Source organism: Cricetulus griseus, chromosome 7, assembly GCF_003668045.3.
Source record: "Cricetulus griseus strain 17A/GY chromosome 7, alternate assembly CriGri-PICRH-1.0, whole genome shotgun sequence".
In the NCBI taxonomy this organism is placed as follows: Eukaryota; Metazoa; Chordata; class Mammalia; order Rodentia; family Cricetidae; genus Cricetulus; species Cricetulus griseus.
The window spans coordinates 118,225,475-118,245,999 of NC_048600.1; the positions used below are offsets into that span (position 1 = coordinate 118,225,475).

The window sequence follows — 20,525 nt, forward strand, 5'->3', positions numbered from 1 at the left end:
CTTAACTCCAGTTCCAGGGGAGCTGACACCCTCACACCAATGCACATAAAATAAAGTTAAACATATTTTAAAAAATAGTTTGCAACATACGTTTCCTATTATAAGACATATTACAATTTATTGTTGGTTTTGTATTCCCAAAGTAAATCTAAATGAAGACATTGCTTAAATGACCTTATTATTCATATGCACAGCTGAACAGTTTCAAGAACCTCCAAGGGTTGATAGCAGAATATGACACTGATTGTTGGTGTATCTGCTTTCATGCCTAGGCAAGAGTTCTCACAATATGTAGTCTACAATTTCTCCAAATGTGTTTTGGAATCTATGTACCCTGTGTTTTTAGTATATGTATGTATAGATCGTCAGATAAATACGTGGTCATAAGCCTCTTTTGTTGAGTCTGAAGAGATTAAATGTATGCACTCATAATACTGTATTCTTTAAAGGCATAATGTAGCACTCCACTTGGCCACTCTACTCTATAGTTTCAGCATTAGGTTGTATGGTAATTGCCAGAGTTAACTTGAGACACTCACGGCTTCTGAGAGGGTGGGCATTTCATACCAACTTTTCCTAATTAAATGCCGATTTATTTTCTAAGCTACTAAGAGGTAATCTGAAGGTTGTTCCTTTCAAGTCTATAAGAGCCTAACAGATACTTACCCACTTTCCCTCACCATTAAGTCATAACTAGTACTCATTCCAAAAACACTCTCCCTGACCCTGAAGGCTAACTACAGACCTCTTGTCCACGAAGTCGTCAGACATGCAGGTGAAAGTTGTTTGTATTCATTCCACAGCAATGACAACTAAATTATTTGCCTTTTCTGTGCCATATCTTTTATATTTCTAGGCAACAAGAAAGGATAAATTCACAGAGAGAAGAGATAGAAAGACAACGGAAAATGTTAGCAAAACGGAAACCCCCTGCCATGGGTCAGGCTCCTCCAGCAACCAATGAACAGAAACAACGGAAAAGCAAGACCAACGGAGCTGAAAATGAAACGTATGTTCTTGATGAAGTAAAATGAAATGCTTCTTACCCCTGATGTCTTGTTGAATGCCCTGGAAACACCTATAAATCAAAGAGGCCCCTGGAATTTGAAGATTTATTTTTCTAGACATGTTAATGGATTCTTTCAACTCATATTAAAAGCTATGTAAAATACATTAGCTGATTTTCTTAGCCATGCTCTTCATTCAGAAAGTGAGAAATGAGAAAGTACTGTTACTTATGGACAGCATATATTTTATTTTGCCTGTTTATAATAAATATATCATTATTTTCGCTTATGTGTAGCTATAGGTTAGGATATATTGGTATCATTTTATGGAAATCAGTATTATCTTACGGAGTTTATCTGGCTAATATTTTAGAATGCTCTTTACTGGTTAAAAGAGTACTTAGTCAACACAAGCTTAGGAGTAAGCCAAGAGGGACTGGAGATGACTCTGTGCTGAGCACTGGTTGCTCTTGTAGAGGACCAGGGTTCAATTCCCATCTCCCATATGGCAGCTAACTACTGTCTGTAACTCCAGTTCCAGGAAATCTGGTGCCCTCTTCTTACTTCCAAGCACACCAGGCATGTATATACTGCATAGACATACATGTAGTTAAAACACCTATACGTGTAAATAAAAAAAAAAAAAAAAAGGTAAGCCAAGAATAAAGTAGCTGTTTTTTAGGAAGAGAATATTTCATGATAAGACCATTCTTGACCTCATAAGCATTCCTCACTCCCTTACCCCCATGACCCCACACCCCACTCTGGAAACCTAAGAAACCACTAATACAACAGTTTTCAACCTGTGGGTCTTGACCCCTTTGGGGTCACTTAAGACCATCAGAAAACACAGATATTTATGTTACAGTTCATAATAGTAGCAAAGTTACAGTTATGAAGTAGCAATGAAAATAATTTTATGGTTGGAGGTCACCACAACATGAAGAACTATATTAAAGGACCGCAGCATTAGGAAGTGCTCTAGTATCTTGAAATACGGTCATCTTTTTTCTGTCAGTCAACACGCCTCAGCCGTGTTTTATCTTTTTAATGTTTGTCAGTACACAGAAACACATTATCTTGTAATCTCTGTAAGTATGCTATTTCCATTACTGTTATATTAAAAATTCAGGAACTGCATCTTTTGTTTCAATGAGACAGATGCTTAACCAGTCCTCACCCCATGTTAGGAAATCTACCTTTGACATGTACAGAGCTTGAAGGATGCAACCCCAGTTTTATATGTTCATAGTTTATATAGCAGAGATGAACATCTGAATAAGCCAAAATTGACTTAAGTATAGTGATAAAAAGTTTCCACAGTAAACTAAGTTTGAGAAACACTTGTTGGTATAGTAGAGTATTTTTAAAAGTAGAATACTTTGTATCAAAAAGTCCAAACATTAGATTTAAAGCTTCTCTAGACAACTCAAGTCATTGTTTCCTTTCTTGAGTCCTGTGGTTATTTGCATTGGGGTCTACCCTCCAGTATTACTTGAAAATTACTTAATGCTGGTGCCCGAAACCATTGGCTTAAGAAGGATAAAAAGGTGTGGAGTGTGGGTGCATGCATGCCACGAATACGATATGCCACAGAACAATAATTAGAATTTAATCTAGACCAGGAGTGTGTTCATGAGTGGTTACCATCTGCAGTCTTGTGTAAAAGCCAAGCTGGAAGGCTTTCAGTCCACTTTGTAATTAGAGTGTCTATGACTTGGCTCTTTCCTCTGACCAGAAGCCAAAAACAGGCCTCTAGAGTGAGTCACGTTATCCCTTCTGATAAAGGCATGGAGAATCCCTCCCTCCCTCCCTCCCTCCCTTCCTCCCTCCTCCCCTCCCTCCCTCCCTCCCTCCCTCCCTCTTTCACTGGAGAGAAATGGAGTACTAGATACAGATATTTCTGCAGCTGTGGACTAATTGCAGCAGCCCTAGAAAATTTGTTATTACTTTTTTACTCTTGTAGTTAAATCTCAGAGGCCCTGTTTTGTGGCTCTTTATGCTAGAATGATAGCTGTGTCCTTTGTCCTGGTAATTTAGTATGCATATAAATAGTGAAACTTCAATCTTTGAAGTAGATGAATGTGAGGGGGGTAGAAATGGAGAAAATTTACTTTTTTTTTAATTCTTAGGATACAGGATATATGCTTGGAGTAGGTGGAACTATCAATGAGTGCTTGCCCATCAAGTCAGACCTTTCTTTGTTCTTTTTTACATTCTCATTAAATAGTTAAAACATTTTTTTAGGTAGATATTTTGACTTATGTAATATGTCACTAAATATTTCATAAGTAATGTAAAGATATGGCTTATGTGTTTTTCCTTCCTCAAATTAAACTTAAGGGTTTTGAGTCTTCTTTACATCTCATCTGAAATTACTAGTTTCCTTTTGATAGGAGGTCTTAAAATAACCTGGCTTTTAGTCATACTAAACATGAAAACCACATTTGCTGTAGTAGCATACTTTGAGTATTTCTGTTTATAAGCATGTTATTACGTCACATAATTTACTGAAATTGCTACCATTGTTTTTTCAGGTTAACCTTAGCAGAATACCATGAACAAGAAGAAATCTTCAAACTCAGATTAGGTCATCTTAAGAAAGTAAGTATTTTGGGAAAATGTTTTTTCTTTCTTTTGGTTTTTCGAGACAGGGTTTCTCTGTGGCTTTGGAGGCTGTCCTGGAACTAGCTCTTGTAGACCAGGCTGGTCTTGAACTCACAGAGATCTGCCTGCCTCTGCCTCCCAAGTGCTAGAATTAAAGGCGTGCACCACCACCGCCCGGCAGGAAAATGTTTTTCAAGAGATGTAATTTCCACTTTACATTTGATACAGAAATGATTGGACAAATATAATCACAGCTTTGCATTGTGCAGGAATCCTGCATTGCTACTGTCACGTTCATGCCTTATATACAGTAGGATTTTTATTTTCAAGCCAATGCAAGCCCCTAAGTGAGAGTGTATTTTACCCCAGTGACCTATCTGTAGAAAATGTGTCAAATTTATAGAGCTACCCAGGTGACTGTCTTTAAAGCATAATATACAGGACTAATATGTCTGAAATTGATGGTAGGACTCCTGTGCTAGTTTGAGTATAATTTAGCAGCTCTTTTTGTTTGTTTGTTTGTTTGTTTGTTTTGTTGGTGGTGGTTTGTTTTGTTTTGAGATAGGGTTTTTCTGTAGCTTTGCAGCCTGTCCTGGAACTCTCTCTCTGTCAACCAGGCTGGCCTCAATCTCAGAGATCTGCCTGCCTCTGCCTCCTGAGTCTTGAAATTAAAGGCATGTACCACCACTGCTCAGCTCAGCTCTTATTTCTTACCTAAAATAACTAAAGAGAATATATTGTACCATCCATATTCTAACCCCTAAAAAATTTGTTGGTGATAGTCATTGAGATATCTTTTTATTGAGGGTCAGAGATACGGTGTCTGTTCTTGGTTTTTTTTTTTTTGTTTTTTTTGTTGTTTTTTTGAGACAGTCTTGTTACACAGCTCAGCCTGGCCTTGAACTCAGGATCCTCCTGTCTCAACATTCTAACTTCTGGGATTACAGGAGTGTGGCAGTGTACCTTGCTTATCATTTTCATGTGTGTGGTGTGGAGTGGGGTTTTGTTGTTGTTGTGTTGGCGTACTTGCCTGTCTCTGTGTGTGCTCATGGGCATGACTCCAAAGTTAAGAATGCTAGACAAGTAAGTGCTTGACCATAGATTTAACATCTCTAGCCCCAAATATCATAAATGTAGAATGTAGCTTTTTTATAAAGCTCTTACATTGAGCAGCCTAGGTGGTAGAGAAACAGCTTAGTTGTTAAGAGAGCTTGCTGCTCATTTAGAGGATCCGAACTTGGTTTCCAGCATGTCTGGCTACTCATACTGTCTGTAACTTCAATCCCAAAGATACGACATCCTCTCCTATCCCCTGCTGTCCCCTGCATACATATGGCATGCACATAGAAACACATACACATAAATAAGAAATAGAACCCTAAAAATTTCAGCCATCTATACATTACTGGTGGATGGTATTTATGATGATGGTGGTCAATAAACATCTAATAAATTGTTGCTGGTGTTGCCTTTTTATGTGACATTACTTTTTTTATAACACACACACACACACACACACACACACACGATTTCTTAGATGTTAAATTAGTGGAATTTAAGGTATCAAATGTAATATAAACCAAAAGTAAAGAATCGGACAACAAACCAGGATTTTGTAAGGTTTTTGCAAAGCTTGTATGTATGTGCATAAAATATTATTCTTGGAAAGTTACCAGCTGTTACATCTGAGGTGTGGATGATGGAATAGCAGTTTGACTAATCTTTTCAATGCAAAGTGTCTTCTATTTGTTTTTTACAAGTGAAATAGATGTCATTATTTTTAAATGGAAAGGTAAAGTTTGCTGGATTCTGAGCTTTTTTTCCTCCCTTCCCCCTTTTCAGGAAGAAGCAGAAATCCAGGCAGAGCTGGAAAGGCTAGAAAGGGTTAGAAATCTACATATCAGGGAATTAAAAAGGATACATAATGAAGATAATTCACAGTAAGCAACTTGGGGTATAATGGGCTGGAGATTGCTGAAAATTTTATGACATGTCTAAAACAATATTTTCACTTACAAATTTGCCAAATGAATGTAAAGTATATGTAGTTCCTTTTTAGGTTATAATTTTATGAACAAAATTATAATCTTTGTATTAAAAAGTAAGTTTATATATCTGTATATACAGCACTTTACATGATTAGCGTTTACACAGTATAGCTTGGCAGCTGTAAGTATGTATGGGGTATGGCAGATAGATCTAGCCAAAGAGCCTTGAAAAGTGGAAGCATTGGCCACAGTGGTGCTGTAGAAAGATGAGAGCACATTCATTTTCTGAGTAAGTAAAATTAGTACAACATTAATTATAAATTCACACTCACCTTTGTTTATAAGCCTAAAATTCAGGAGAAGTAGCTTACAAGTGGGAAATGGCTTTTATCACTGATTAGATCTTTCCTTGTGTATTGTTGAGTCTGTAACATTTTTTTCATGTAGCTACAGCTTGAATATTTTTGTTTGACCATGTGAACCATGACCATTATTCTGTCAAGTGGGAGGTACCAGCACTTACCATTTACTTTGACCTTTATCAGAAAGGAATGAATCAAAAGTGCCCTTTTGATCTCATACTTAATCTTCATGGCAATCCCATAATCTCTCTTACATCCATCAATCAGGAAACAAGTTAAAGAAATGAAGTCAATGACTAGAAGTCCAAATCAAGAGTCATTTAAATCTACTTAATTTAAACTTCCATGACATAATATTATCTCTCCCCCACAGGCACACTCCTTACTTAACTTCAAAGTAAAGGAATTTCAGGATTAGTAGGGAGACTTTAAGATTTTTTTTTTTTAAAGTACTGGGGTTGAAGTGAAGTGTAAGTTTGAAATTTGCCTTATGCAAAGTAGGCGTGCAGTCTACTACAAGCTATATCCTTGTCTTGTTTTGAGATAGTGTCTCACTATATAGCCCTGGCTGGCCTTGAGCTTTCTTTCCTTTTCCCTCTGCCTCCAAAGCACTGGGATTATAGTGCATGCTCTACAGGAAGAATCTTTCTTGGGAATACACTGTGTCCTAGACTTAGATTTACCATAGACTTATCTAATAAAGAGGGAAAAATGAGTTGAGTTGGTTGGATCAGATCTATATGCATTCCAAGCACTTGGGAGGCTAAAGCCAGAGTATACTGAGATCCTGTCTCAAAAGGCAGGCCATGATGGTGCATACTTGTTACTCCAATCTCAGCAGGCTGAGCCAGGAGGATTGGGAGTTCTAGGTCAGAGTATTCCCTGTCTCCAAAAACTCAGTTAGCTGGGTATAGTGGTACACAACTTTAATCCCAGCATTTGGGAGCTAGAGGCAAGTGGATCTCTGTGAGTTCAAAGCCAGCTTGGTTTACATAGTGAGTTCCAGGCCAACTAGAGCTACATAATAAGATGTGTCTCAAATGGAGGGGTCAGGGTAAATTCACATAAAACACATGAAATATTTTACTTTTTAAAGGCAATATAAAAATACCTTGGAAGTTTATATAATTTTAAAATGATGAGAAAAAGAAAGGAGATCAAAAACAGCCCCAAGTTTAGATGTGGCTTCTGACACTAGAACCAGTATCAGGCTATAATAGCTGTTACTGTTTGTTATAATTGCGCTGAGCTGTGTAACTGTGCTCATAGTTCACTCTACTGGTACCAGTTGTCAAACTCTGAGCAGTGCTTTATAACGAAGCATTTATTGTTGGAGATACTATAGGAATACTGGACTATTGAAGACTATAGTCTTTGACTTCAGGATGTTACAAATTCCATTTCCACAGATTTAAGGATCATCCAACGCTAAATGACAGATACTTGTTGTTACATCTTTTGGGTAGAGGAGGTTTCAGTGAAGTTTACAAGGTAAGTAGAAACAACTGGGTACGAAGAGAGGGTAATCTGATTTGTGAGGTGGGAGTGGGCTTGAGACAGGAGCTCCCTCTATAGCCCAGGCTGGCTTGTAACTCATGTAGCTCTAACATTCACAGCAATTCTCCTGCCTCAGCCTCCTGAGTATTGTGATTCTAGGTATGGGCTACCATGTCTGCTCTTTACTGTTATTAAGCTAGAAAAATTAGATATCTTTAGAATTTTTTTGTAATTTTATTTGTGCGTGCGTGCGTGCGTGCGTGCGTGCATGCGTGCGTGCGTGTATGTGTAGACATGTGTGTGTAGATGTTTGTGGAGTTCAGAGGACTACATGAATAGATTCCTTCTACCTTGAGTCCCCAAGACTGAACTTAGGTTGCCAGGATGGGTGGTAAGCACCTCTACCTACTGGGCCATCTTGCTGGCTTCAAATTGTTCATTTGGAAGCTGGCTTTCTGATTTAGGGAAGACTCATCCCGAGCAGATCTGCATTTTTAAAAGGCTTTCTTCACTTAGTGCTTCCTCAGGCCCTACAAGGAGGGGAGTCAGCCAGTTTTCAATACTCTTCAGCTTCATATCATGTTCACCAACAATTTTCTACATACTTTTTTGCACCTGATTATAAATGTAAAATTGATTTGTTGTGTGATCTTCCAATGTATAACTGTGGAATCTCTTTTCTAAGGTACAGAGATGTGGCCTCTGCTGTTAAGATTTCTGTTTATTTATTCACAAATTTATATGTAAGAAGTCTTCAGAGTAAAACAAATGCCTTTGCTTTAAGAAGAAGCAGTAAAACCTAGTGCTTGTGTTTTTCCTCTTTGTGCAGTCATGGGTCTTCAGCATTGGGCCTTCAATGTGTTTGCAAGCATTCTGTCACTGGGATATATCCCAGGCTGTTTTCTCTTTTTTAAAATGTTAACTTTTTGTTTAAAAACTTTATTTATTGGGGCTGGAGAGATGACCTCTTCCAGAGGTCCTGAGTTCAGTTCTCAACAACCACATGGTGGTTCACAACCATCCTGTATGAGATCTGGTGCCCTCTTCTAGTGTGCAGATATACATGGAAGCAGAATGTTGTATACATACTAAATAAATTAATAAAATATTTTTTAAAAAACTTTATTTAAAAATACATTAATTTGCCGGACGTTGGTGGTGCACACCTTTAATCCCAGCACTCGGGAGGCAGAGGCAGGTGGATCTTTGTGATTTCGAGACCAGCCTGGTCTACAAGAGCTAGTTCCAGGACAGCCTCCAAAGCCACAGAGAAACCCTGTCTCGAAAAAACCAAAAAAAGAAAAATTAATTTTTCACTTGGGAGGCAGAGGTGGGCAGATCTCTGTGAGTTCAAGGCCAGCCTGGTCTACAGAGCGAGTGCCAGGATAGGCTCCAAAGGTACACACAGAAACTCTGTCTCGAGGAAGAAAAAAAAATTAATTTTTATTTTGTGTATGTGAGTACTTTGCCTGTAAGTTTATATATAATATGTGTGCAATACCAGTGGAGGCCAGAAGAGGGCAACAGATCCCTGGGACTGGAGTTATACATGATTGTGAGCCACCATTTGGGTGTGGAAATCAAGCTTGGGTCCTCTGGAAGAGCAGTCAGTGCTCCTAGGCAATGAGCCATCTCTCCAGCATCTTAACTATTAATTGTTATTAGTTTTTAGAGCCCAGATTAGCTTAGAACTTGTAGTCTTTGCCTCCTGAGTGTTGAGATTACAGGTGTATATGCTAGAACCAGCCTAAATGTTAGGTTTTTATTGTGATGATATATGTATAAAATTTACATTTTTAACTTTGTTTTTTAAGAAAGGGTTTCTCTGTGTAACAGTTCTGGCTGTCCTGGAACTCACTTTGTAGACCAGGCTGACCCCAAACTCACAGAGATCGCCTGCCTCTGCCTCCCTAGTGCTGGGAGTAAAGGTGTGAGCCACCACAACCACCCCCCCCTTTTTTTTAAATCTTGTTTTTAAAACATTTTCACACGTTAGCCCAGACTGGCTCTAAACTCACAGTGTAATTCAGGGTGGCCCCAACTTTTGGCAGTTTTCCTGTCTCAGCCTTCCAAGTATTGCTTTAATTATTTTTAAGTGTATGCATCAGTGGCATTAAGTACACTCACTTAATGTGTATCTGTTACCACTGTGTACCATGGCCGTACCTTTAGACCAGTGCTGATTTGATTTTCAGCCCATTATTCATACTTAGTCATACTTTTAAAGTCTGTACTGGTAAATCTGACTGACAGATCTGTGGTTACCTTTTGTTTGCAAGTAACATAGCTGAGCTTTGATGACATAGTTGTCCTCGCTTCTTAGAAAGGGTTGTGAGCAGGGAGACATAGTTAGCTTGTTGATGGTTTTATGTACCCTTGTGGTAACATTTTGCAAGAAAACTTTTGTCTTGTTTTCTTTTTAAATCAAACATTTAAAAACAGTAGTTAACTGGGGCTGGAGAGATGGCTCAGCGGTTAAGAGCCCTGACTGTTCTTCCAAAGGTCCTGAGTTCAATTCCCAGCAACCACATGGTGGCTCACAACCACCTTGAATGAGATCTGGTGCCCCCTGCTGGCATGCAGGCAGAAGACTGTATACATAAAAAATAAATAAAATCTTAAAAAAAAAGACAGCTTTAAAAAACAAACAAAAAAACAGTAGTTAACTACTACAAAACAGACAGCAGTGCCTTGACCAATGCCTGTTACTAGGCCTGAAGCTTTTACATCCTTTTCAAGGGGCCATGCTAACCTCTCCTTTCATAAACACTATTCCTCCCACAGATGAGTTCTGTTTAGATTTTTCTACCCTTTTTGATAAGCATAATGCTCTCACAGACTAGGTTTTTTAGAGGAAAGGTGTCCTGGTATATTCCTTAGAGTGTGAGAAAAGTATATTTGTTTCATTGCTATGAAGCAGATACACACACACACACACACACACTCTCTCTCTCTCTCTCTCTCTCTCTCTATATATATATATATATATATATATATATATATATATTAGATTTCGATTTAACCTGGGTAACAAGTGCCTAGTTTGATAAATAGCACCCTAGTTGAGGTATTGCTTTCCTAGAGAAGTGTTGGGGAGACCTGCAGAATGTCTCTGTTCCTAGGGGTATTCTGTTCACCTGTGTCTGTGTGTGCATTTGTGGGAACTTATAGACAAGCATTACTTACCCCATGCTAGTCCTGGCAGCCCTGTCGCTCTTTAGGAAAGCCTTTCCCTGTATGCTACTTTGCTTTTATTTGGTACGTAGATGTGGCACCATATTTAAGGTTGTGATTTTTGCTTTTGTTTTGTTTCGGTTTCTATTTTAGTAAACACAACATACTGAGTTGTTTTCTACTTTGTGAATGATCATACCAATGATCATATCCAGCTGTGTTGTTTTCTATAGGAAGCAATTAGTGTATTTCCCAGGTTTTCAAGAGTAGGGAGACAGTGTTGACACATGTGAGCTCCCCAGGCTAGTGGAGGGTGAGAGACACTTGGTGAGAAAAGTCCTAGATGAGGAGGGATTATGTCCAGAGTGAGCATTGTTGGGAGGAAGTATGAGGGCATGGGTTGGCTTTCTGCTTGTGGTGTCTGCTTAAGTTTGTCTTCTAAATCCCATGGTGCCAGTGTGTCTGGAAACTTCTGAATTATCTAATCACAAGTTTCAAGAAGATGGTTGCAACACTGGAGCAAACATGACGTGTTGTCATTTGCTGCAGCTTTCATTTAATAATGTAGTTTGGACTTTGTGTTGATCTGTTAAATAGAAGCTTCAAGTGCATTCCCTGTGAATTCTTGTTAGTATTTATGTAAATATAATTTCTTCCCTTTTTCTTTTTTTAATAGGCATTTGACCTAACAGAGCAAAGATATGTAGCTGTGAAAATTCACCAGTTAAATAAAAACTGGAGAGATGAGAAAAAGGAGAATTACCACAAGTAAGTGATGCTGAAGTGCTTGATATTTTCCCACACATTGATGATAGCTGTGGTTCTTGCATTGTGAAAGCTTTGGATGAACTGTTGTTGGTTTCCTCTCACCTCCTAACTGTCTCAGCAAAGGAAATATATTCCATGTCTTACCCTTTAGAAAACTTAGAAAACCAAGACCATTAGAGACTAAATTTAAATGCAGCCATCCCTTAATCTGAAGCCCATATTTAAAACTCCCCTTCTATTGTCTCTGAAGATTACACTAAACAAGGTAGGCACCAAAACCCATTGTTTGTCTGTAGAAACTCAGTGAGAATGCCCAGTGGTCTTGGGGAGGAGACAGTGGGGCTAAAAGGATAGAGTCCTGGTGTTCCCCAATGGCTCATGCTTGACCTCAGCCTCTCAGTACATCTCAAAATTCTGTGATTTCAGTGCTTCACTTCCTATGGTTTCCTTTCTTGAGAATGCCAGTAAAGTGGTAGTCCTCATCTATTCTTAGGATTGAGGGTTAAGGGAGTGGTTTCCTTAGATTAAATAGTTACTACATATGCAGCTATGGATTTCTTTGTTCCATTCATGTCAGCTTTGCCATATTCCCCCCTGAGCTTCCAAACACTGGCGTTCATGGCTCATTTGCTTTGGAAGCTTCAGACTTAATTTGCTATTAGGTTCCCTGCTGTGCAGTTTTTGTCTCCTTATGGTAGATAGAAGTATTGAATGAGACAGGTTCTGTCCCTGAAGGAGGCGACAAGTCCCTTTGACAGTAACAAATGCTTCCTGTTATGGAGACAGCCTTGGTATTTAGCTTTTTTTTTTTTCCATCATAAGACTTTGGAAGAGAAAAAAAAAGGGATTGAAGAACCCTTTCAGTTAACTTCTAAATCTTAAAAGGAAAATCAAGTATTTCCTCAACAAACAGTTCTTCATGCCTGGACTGGGATAACTCTTGCTTTAGACCTATTGTACACCAGGGACCTGCTAAGTCTTTCTGTTCCACATTGATTGGTAGCAGAACTCAGCACTGCATCAGTGAAACAGGCTTTAAGCAGAGGTAGGGCAAGGTATGATATATGCCTTGTGCACAACTCCCAATGTGCACAAGCTCACTTGACAAGCAGCTGCAGTCCAGATGTTCCCTAGGAGCCAGATACATTATTAAAAGTGCATTCCAGTCACTTGACATCGGGATGAATGGCATGCAGTAGTGACTGCCAGGAACACTTCAGGGAAGGAAACCACATGTTCTGACCAGTTTTTAATGAAAATTATTCTTGTATTGAGACTTGTGGGAATGGTTAAGAGTGTTGAATCAGGATATGCACCTCTACAGGTTCCTTATAGATACCCTAGGTGCCTGTTCTGTAGCTTACCTATACATTGGCCACTGTAAAATAGTTGGTTCTAGGGACCAATGATGGTCAACCTTGAGAACATAATTTCTCTTCTGGGACTTGTACATATTTTGCCAAATCATAGACTTCAGATCTAGGTTTTAGGCTGACCTTAAGAAAACTGTGATATTGGATACCAGAGTGACTTTGGAAGGTCATTCAGCTTATCTGGCCTTTTGAAATGGGTTAAAGTTAGGTCCTAGACATATTTGGCAAGAAGTTTGAGTCCTGGGGGTTATTGAGGTTTTCTGTTTCAGTTTTAGTTTTATTTCTTTGAGACAAGGTCCCAAAGCAGTTCTCCTGCCTCTGTCTCCTTATGTGCTACCATGCCCAGACAATTGATAGTCTTTCTCTCATCTGTCTACTGAGTGAGGGGCTGGAAAGATGGCTCTGGTTAAGAGCGCTTGCTCTTTCAGAGATCCCGGGTTCAATTCCCAGCATCACACTGGGTAGCTCATAACCAACTGTAACTCCAGTTCCAGGGCATCTGATACTTTCTTGTGGCCTTTACTCGCATGGCCCCACGCCACCCCCAGTGCACAGACTTTCATTCATCCATATAAATAAAAACAAATCAGGGAGAAAGAGATGGACCGACAGACACTGCCTTCTTTGTCTAATCTTTGCTCTTCTAACTAGAGCTGTGTGTGGTCCTTTCTCAGTGTTTCCTCCTTAGGGGGAATAATGGTATCTGAGAGTGTCTGTTAAGCCCTTTGTTAGGGGTCATTCTCAGTTGACATACTGAGGAAGGGGTGTTCTTATGACCTCCAGTTGCTTGAGAGGGACTCTCTCTTCAACACTTCCACCTTTGATTTTACTTAGTGGTAGGAAATCTTGCTTTGGCCCTTATGCTGTAAATAATGGTAAGTTGGGGCTGGAGGGATAGCTCATCAGTTAAGAGCACTTGTTGTTCTTGCAGAGAACCTGTTGAGTACCTAGCACCCATATGGTGGCTCACAACCATCCATAACTCCAGGAAATTTATTTAAAAAAAAAAATAAGTAGGATTAAAAATGCACACCGCCACACCCAATTCTTTTCCTTCTTCTGTAAGCAAAATGTAAACTTGGCATGTCACTCATAAAGTATGAACATGACACATTACGAGGTTTCTTTAATTTGTGTAAGGAGTGTGTGAGGTGGACCTGGGGTGAGGTACATATGTGTATGTACAAGGACACATACACATTCATGTGGGAGATAGCAGTTGACATGGTCATGCCTTGCTGAAGGACAAGCAGTAGCCTGTGAACATGGCAGGCTCATTGTTGGGTTGCTTTTTTATGTACAGGATCTCATTCTGTAGCCAGATGACCTTAAACTCATGCCTCAGCTCCTTGTGTGCTGCTATTACGTCATTCACTATCACACTTGGCTTAGCTGATGAAGACTTTGAATGGCATTTTTCTTTCATTCTTAGCTTTCTCTGCCATTTATTTCCTTTGTTTTCTACACATTTATGAAGAAATTGGTCTATACTTTGAAATGTACTAAATAGAAAAGTTACTCAAAGGGGCACATAAAAAAAGTGTGCTCAACCAGAAATCATTTGAGTGGTGATCTCTTTAGACCACAGATGTGTAAGTTTGTTTTTTTATTTCTTAATAAACATTTTATTTTGTCAAAGGTAATATTGCATTGAATCCTAAATTGAGCTATTTTGGTGAAATGGGGATTTAAGCCAAGGCTGTGTGTGTTCAGTGCCCACAGGAATGCATCTCTGTACTCCCCACACCTGATTAGGAAGCCAGAGTTCGGAGAGCTAGGTTCTTGGTTCCTCCTTTACCTTGGTATGTGCCTGTCATTTCTGTATAGACAGACACAATGATGAAGAACTGGGGCGTTAGAAGCATAGGAAAACCAAAGGTAGCCCAAAGTTTCCACTCGGGGAAAACCTTTTATAATTATTTGGAGGCTTCTGTTCCTCTCTTTCCCCCTCATTTCCCCAGTTTTTAAATTTCAATTTAATTTTTTAAGGTTAAGTGCTTATGTGTACTTTTTGGTATCGGAACACACCAGCTTCAGAAACCATCATGAGTTTATTTTTTTCATTTATCCCATAGAAAATTTCTCTTTTCTGATTTCTGCCTTAAACAAAAAAAATCTAAAATGGCACTAAGTTATTTAAAGAGGTTTCTAGTTATTGTCTGTAAATAAGAGCCACTTTTAAAACCTTTTGGTAAATATATGATATAACAATAGTCTGTATGTGTGTACGTGTGTGCATTCTTTGTGTATGTGGTCTGTTTGTCCGTCTGTGCATGCATGCACTCCTCTTACTCTGTATGCAGGTACTCTTGTGTGTATAGATGTATGTGCATATGTGTGAGCCTACATGTGAAGACTACAAGATAGCCTCATGTGTTCCCCAGGAGCCATCACCTTGCTTTTTTGAGACAGGGTCTATCATTTGACCTCAAATTCAACAAGTAGACTAGACTGCTTGACCAGAGAGTCCCAGGGACCCATGCATTTCTGCTTCCCCTGCACTAGGGCCACCAGTGCCACCACATCCAGCTTTTTTTGAGCATGGGTCCTTGTTACTGGTAAGGCAAGTATTTTGCTGACAAAGCCATTTCCCTGGCCTCTGTTTTCAAAATTCATTATGTGGCTAATACGTATCTCTCATATTGTATATAGTATAGTTTTTCATAGTTTTATTATTTTAAAACAGAAAGGTACTTATTTAAAGCATCTTTAACTATATTCATTATTTATTTGGGGTATGTGTGTGCTACAGCACTCTTGAGGTCAAAGCACAATTTGTGGAAGCCAGTTCATTCCTTCTTCAGTGTGGATCTCAGGGAGCGATCCAGACTGTCAGGTTTGGCAGGAAGAACCTTTATCTGTGGAGCATGTAGTGGCCTCAAAAAGGTTTTGCCATTTGTGGTGGTGCATGCTTAAAATTGCTGTACTTACGAGACAGAGGCAGAGGATTGCCACAAGTTGAGGCCAGTCTGGCCTATGTAGTGAGTTCCAGGCCAGCAAGGGCTACATAGTGAAACCTTGTTTCAGAAAACCAAAACCAAAAATTCTAATATGGTTATCCATGAGTACAAACAGTACAGAGGATATATTCTAGGACCTCCACAGATAACAGATGACACTTAAACATAAATACTATGTAAATACTGAAAAGTCTGTACATATCCAATACAAGTACATTTTTAAGTAGTGAAATATAAAAACAAAACCAAAATTAACTGCTACTTGATTTATCATTTAACCAATTAATTCAAGTAGTTTACAAGCTTAATTTGCCTCCAGGTTCTCAATATGCAAGTAGGAAGTACCTTGTGTTGTTTTCCTTTGTATATGCATGTGTGTGCATGCCTGCCTGTCTGCCTGTGTGTGTGTGTGTGTATCTGTGTGTGCGTGTGTGTGCCTGTGCACATGGGTGGTGTGCATATGACTACATACATGTGGAGGCCCAAAGTTGATGTCAGTAATAATGCTCCATCACTGTTCCACCTTATGAGCTAGGGTCTCAATCAAACCCAGTACTTGTGATCTGTAGTGTTGTTGCTAGCTTGCTCTAGAGATTCTGTGTCCATCTTCTGAGGCTGGTCTGCTAATGGGCTGCCATGCCCACAGCTTTTGTGTGGTACTGGAATCCATACTCTGGACCTCGTGTCTGCATAGCAGGCAAGCACTTAGCCAGTAAGCCATCTCCCCAGCCCCTGGAAGCATCACTTTAGAAGAGAGGAAAAATTTTAATTTGTAATTTTTAATACCTGGGGTTTAACATAAAAGAGGTGTGGTTGCCACAGAAGGGTTTTGAAAGAGATTGGCATCCATTCATTTAGATGCATTTGAGCACCTACTGTTTTCTCAGTGGCTAGATAGAAAACATTAGAGAAAATAGAATGCAGAAAGAGTAATTAGATGAGATGACCAGATGAATTTCAATGGAACAAACAAATGAACAAGTGGAAATGGGAAATGGTAGAGAAGCCAGGGTGAATTCTAAAAAAGCAGACCAAGTATTCCCTTGTTAAATTTTCATTCTGCTTGCAGGCATGCATGTAGGGAATACCGGATTCACAAAGAACTGGACCATCCCAGAATAGTGAAGCTGTATGATTACTTCTCGCTGGACACCGACTCGTAAGTCCCACGACATTTCCCCTTACCTTATTTTCTTGTTAGATTGAGTACTCGTGGAATGGAGCTTAAATCTGGGCCCGGGAAATGCTCTCTAAGTGAACTAAATTTATTAATTTACAAGCAGATAATCATTCATAATTCAAATTTGGGTCAGCCAGGCATCTGTTGGCTAAAGGACAAGGGCCCTTGTATACTAGTTAGTAGCATTTTACAACTAGCTTGATAGGGAGAGGGATAAGGCTGATTGCCAGTATCTTTGGTATAAATAACTTCCATTATGTTCACTTTTAAGATACCAACAAAAAAAATTGGCAACTTTATTCTAATTTATATACCATGCGATTCACCCATGTAAAGTACACACTTGAGTGGGTTTTCATGTGTACATAGAGCATTTTCATTCTCAGAAGAAAGCTGAACCTTTTTACTGTCACTTCTCCATTTTACTTTCCCTCTGTTAAGCAGATACTACCCTCTGTCACCTTAGATGTCGTGTTGTAGGCTGTTTTATGAGTGGAATCATGGAGTGTGTGGACTTTGTGGCTGGCTTATTAAGGTCCATGCTTTTATAGTTGTGTGCCAGTAGTTCATCCATTCTTATACATTCTGTTGCATGAATTTGTCACATTGTGCTTAGTCTTACAAATAGTTAGCTAACCAGCTCACAAAATTCCTAAAAATGTAGCAGTCAGTCCTTAGGAATTGATTCAAGGTGGTGTTGACATGTCACTAGTGGGCTCAGCAAGTATAAACTGTTGAAGAGAACTCTACCTCACTATAGAGACTGATGGACCCCATGAACCTTAAGTACAACAGTGTCTGGTTACTCTAAAAACAGGAGGATTAACTTGATGCAAATAAAGATAGCCCAGTGCTGCTGGATGGAATGCAGGTTCATGGGCATTTTAGAGTTGGGATTTAGATTTTAGAACCTGGAGGGGTCTTAGGGTTCATCTTTCTTGATGTGTAGACAGATTTTTGAATAGCAGAAAAATGAAATGACTTGCAGGAGACCTTTGGTTCTCTTTGATAACCCTGTATGTAACAACATATAGGTCAGTACACTGCAGAGCCTTCAGGTTTATTCAAGGTTTAGGGATATTTCAGCATTTGGAAACTTTCTTTGTTGTAGTCAAGCCTGAGTCAGGAGAAGATAAGATACCTTAAGTCTGGCCTTCAGGTGTTCCCTCATTCTCCCAAGACAATGTCCAGGAGCTTTGGTCTATTCACCCAGCAGCTCTCTTAGACAGCCAGCCCATATATAGAAATAGATCCAAGAAATTCCGTGTTCCCTATGGAAACATGACTTGTTTCTTTTCTTATGTGCTCAAACTTTCCCCTTTTCATTAAGGAGCCTTTGCATCAATTATACCCCTGTGTGTGTTGTGAGTAGGGCTCAGAAAAAATACTATACTTAGATATCAAGGGGGAGAACCCTGGCCAAGTCTCCACAGGCAGTAAATTCCTTGAATACTAGATAGACTTTCCTGTGAAATATAAGTACTAAAACTATTTTAAAATAAGTGTAATGACTTGAATTATCTTCTGGTTTGAATTGTATACACATTTCAATGTGGTAGTAATTTCATACTACTCTTGTTTTGCTTTTCCTATTGTATTTCTTAGCAAAAACAAGTCAGATTGTTGCTTAGAACATCTTTTGAGAGTTGTTTAGATATATAAACTTAGATTTTTAGTTCTAGCTTGTTTGTGGGCAGAGTCAGCTCACCGAATGCAGTAAGAGTCTGACTCAGATTTCAGCATCTCAGGTGGGAGAATGAGCATTAGCATGCCTAGCAGGCTTCATAAAAAGCCGAGTTTCCTGAGAGTTTTCACGTGTGTGTGTTTGTAGTCAGTTGCAGTGCTGCTTGAGGTCAAGCCTGTAGCTGCTCACTGCTTCCCTTCCTTCCACTGCATTAGGGGGTCAATGCCAGGAAGCTATGTCAGCCAACGGGTAAGCACAGAGTTAGTTTCTCTTGTGACCTGCATTCTCATGGCACCATTTTCCTGTGACCCTCTATCTTTAGGGTGCCAACAACTTTCTACCATAACTAGTCTCTAGAGAGCCTTACTGGACGGTTTGTCTTCTTAGATCTCCCATCTGTGAATTAAAGCCGTCTCGCTTCAGTATTGAAGTGATTTTTGTTCCTGGTTAAGTTCTGACTGATAAGCCTAACCTACAATGATTTAGAAAGTATTCATCTCTCAGGAATATTCAAATAGTACATCAGTTTGAACACTTTGGAAGATAGATTCATTGCCTGTAGTGCCAACAGTGGTGTGTAATTTTAAATGGGGGTATGTGCAATGTATTGGCAAAAATGAAAGTAAAAGAACGTACCATATAACAGCATATTTGTGTAGTCTTGTATATATACCACTATACAACCAATTCTTCAGACCTCAGCACTCAGAGTTATATAAAATACTTTCGAGGACAATTGTGTGATTGATCACTGTATAGTAATGAGTACATTACTATAGCTACCCTGCTATAAGGGGGTGGCTAGCTCTAATATAGTTCTTGTCAGTGTTCTTAGAAGAGATAGGATGCAGTGAACTTTGGCACAGTCAATGCCAGTGTGGAGATGACAGGGGCTCATCTCCAGGAAAGCAAGCACTTCTCTTCCTGTGAGCCTTCTGGAAGCTGATGCTGAGTGGAAGATTGTTTAGGAACAGAGGAAAGGTTCGAGGCTTCATAATACCCGAGTCTTTGCTGGGAGTGGTTTAGATAGTTTTCATTTGCTCCTTACTCCACTGCTAAATGCTGATTTATGTGTCTTCAGGTTTTGTACAGTATTAGAATACTGTGAAGGAAATGATCTGGACTTCTACCTGAAACAGCACAAATTAATGTCGGAGAAAGAGGCCCGATCCATTATTATGCAGATTGTGAATGCTTTAAAGTACTTAAATGAAATAAAACCTCCCATCATACACTATGACCTCAAACCAGGTATGGCTCAGTTTTAGGAGACATTAGTAATGGATTTTCAGTCTTTTAAGTGACTTGTACATTTATTGAGTCAAAGAATTTGGAAGGAGCCAAGAAGGATGCCTGGGTAGGTGTGGGAAGAAAGGAGCCCTGACTACCTAGTGCTGGGTGTAGGGGGGTGGGTAGGTTAGACTAAATTCTCTGGAGAAACAATGCCATTGTGTACTGAACCAGGAAAATTCATGATGTCATTTAGAAACAACTCTTTTGGCAAGTTCCATTTTGCTGTTCCCATTACTCACACAATGAAGCAGTTCCTTTGTCTTAGGTCTCCCTGATACGTACACGTATACCTCAAAGTTTCCTTAAGTCCCAGCAGTTTTTCACCTTTTTGAATTATCATTTCACTTGATAGTCATCAGGAAAAAGCAAGGAGCTTTTTATCCCTTCTTTTTGGTTATCTTCAGCTGATGTTTTTCTGTTTTTGGTTTGTTCATGCTTCAGGTAGATGGCTCTAAAGTGGAATGTGGGTATTCAGAACCTAGTTCCATCATCTCCTTTAGGCAGGTTTTTTGACTGCCTTGCTCTTCTGTATGTAAGAGCTCACCACTCATTGTTGTTTATGTTATGTTCTGATATGGTTGACATGACTGGAAAATCATTTATAATGAAGTGAGTTTGTTTTAAAAATGGCT

At 39.2% G+C, this 20,525-nt stretch overlaps 1 protein-coding gene and 1 non-coding gene across 6 annotated transcripts in view; one reads left to right on the forward strand and one right to left on the reverse strand.

The window, feature by feature from the left end:
- Nucleotides 1–20,525, forward strand: part of Tlk2 (tousled like kinase 2) — a 102,504-nt gene that overhangs the window by 71,020 nt on the left and 10,959 nt on the right. For all 5 annotated transcript variants that reach the window (XM_027427862.2, XM_027427864.2, XM_027427866.2 and 2 more), the window contains 7 exons: nt 857–1,009; nt 3,545–3,611; nt 5,457–5,554; nt 7,374–7,455; nt 11,312–11,403; nt 16,806–16,895; nt 19,682–19,851. In XM_027427862.2, the coding sequence (XP_027283663.1) occupies nt 857–1,009; nt 3,545–3,611; nt 5,457–5,554; nt 7,374–7,455; nt 11,312–11,403; nt 16,806–16,895; nt 19,682–19,851 (752 nt within the window). The remainder of the gene's footprint in view (nt 1–856; nt 1,010–3,544; nt 3,612–5,456; nt 5,555–7,373; nt 7,456–11,311; nt 11,404–16,805; nt 16,896–19,681; nt 19,852–20,525) is intronic.
- On the reverse strand, nt 10,112–10,231 carry LOC113836925. The gene has a single exon (XR_003487436.1). It is a non-coding gene; the product is annotated as a U6atac minor spliceosomal RNA (small nuclear RNA).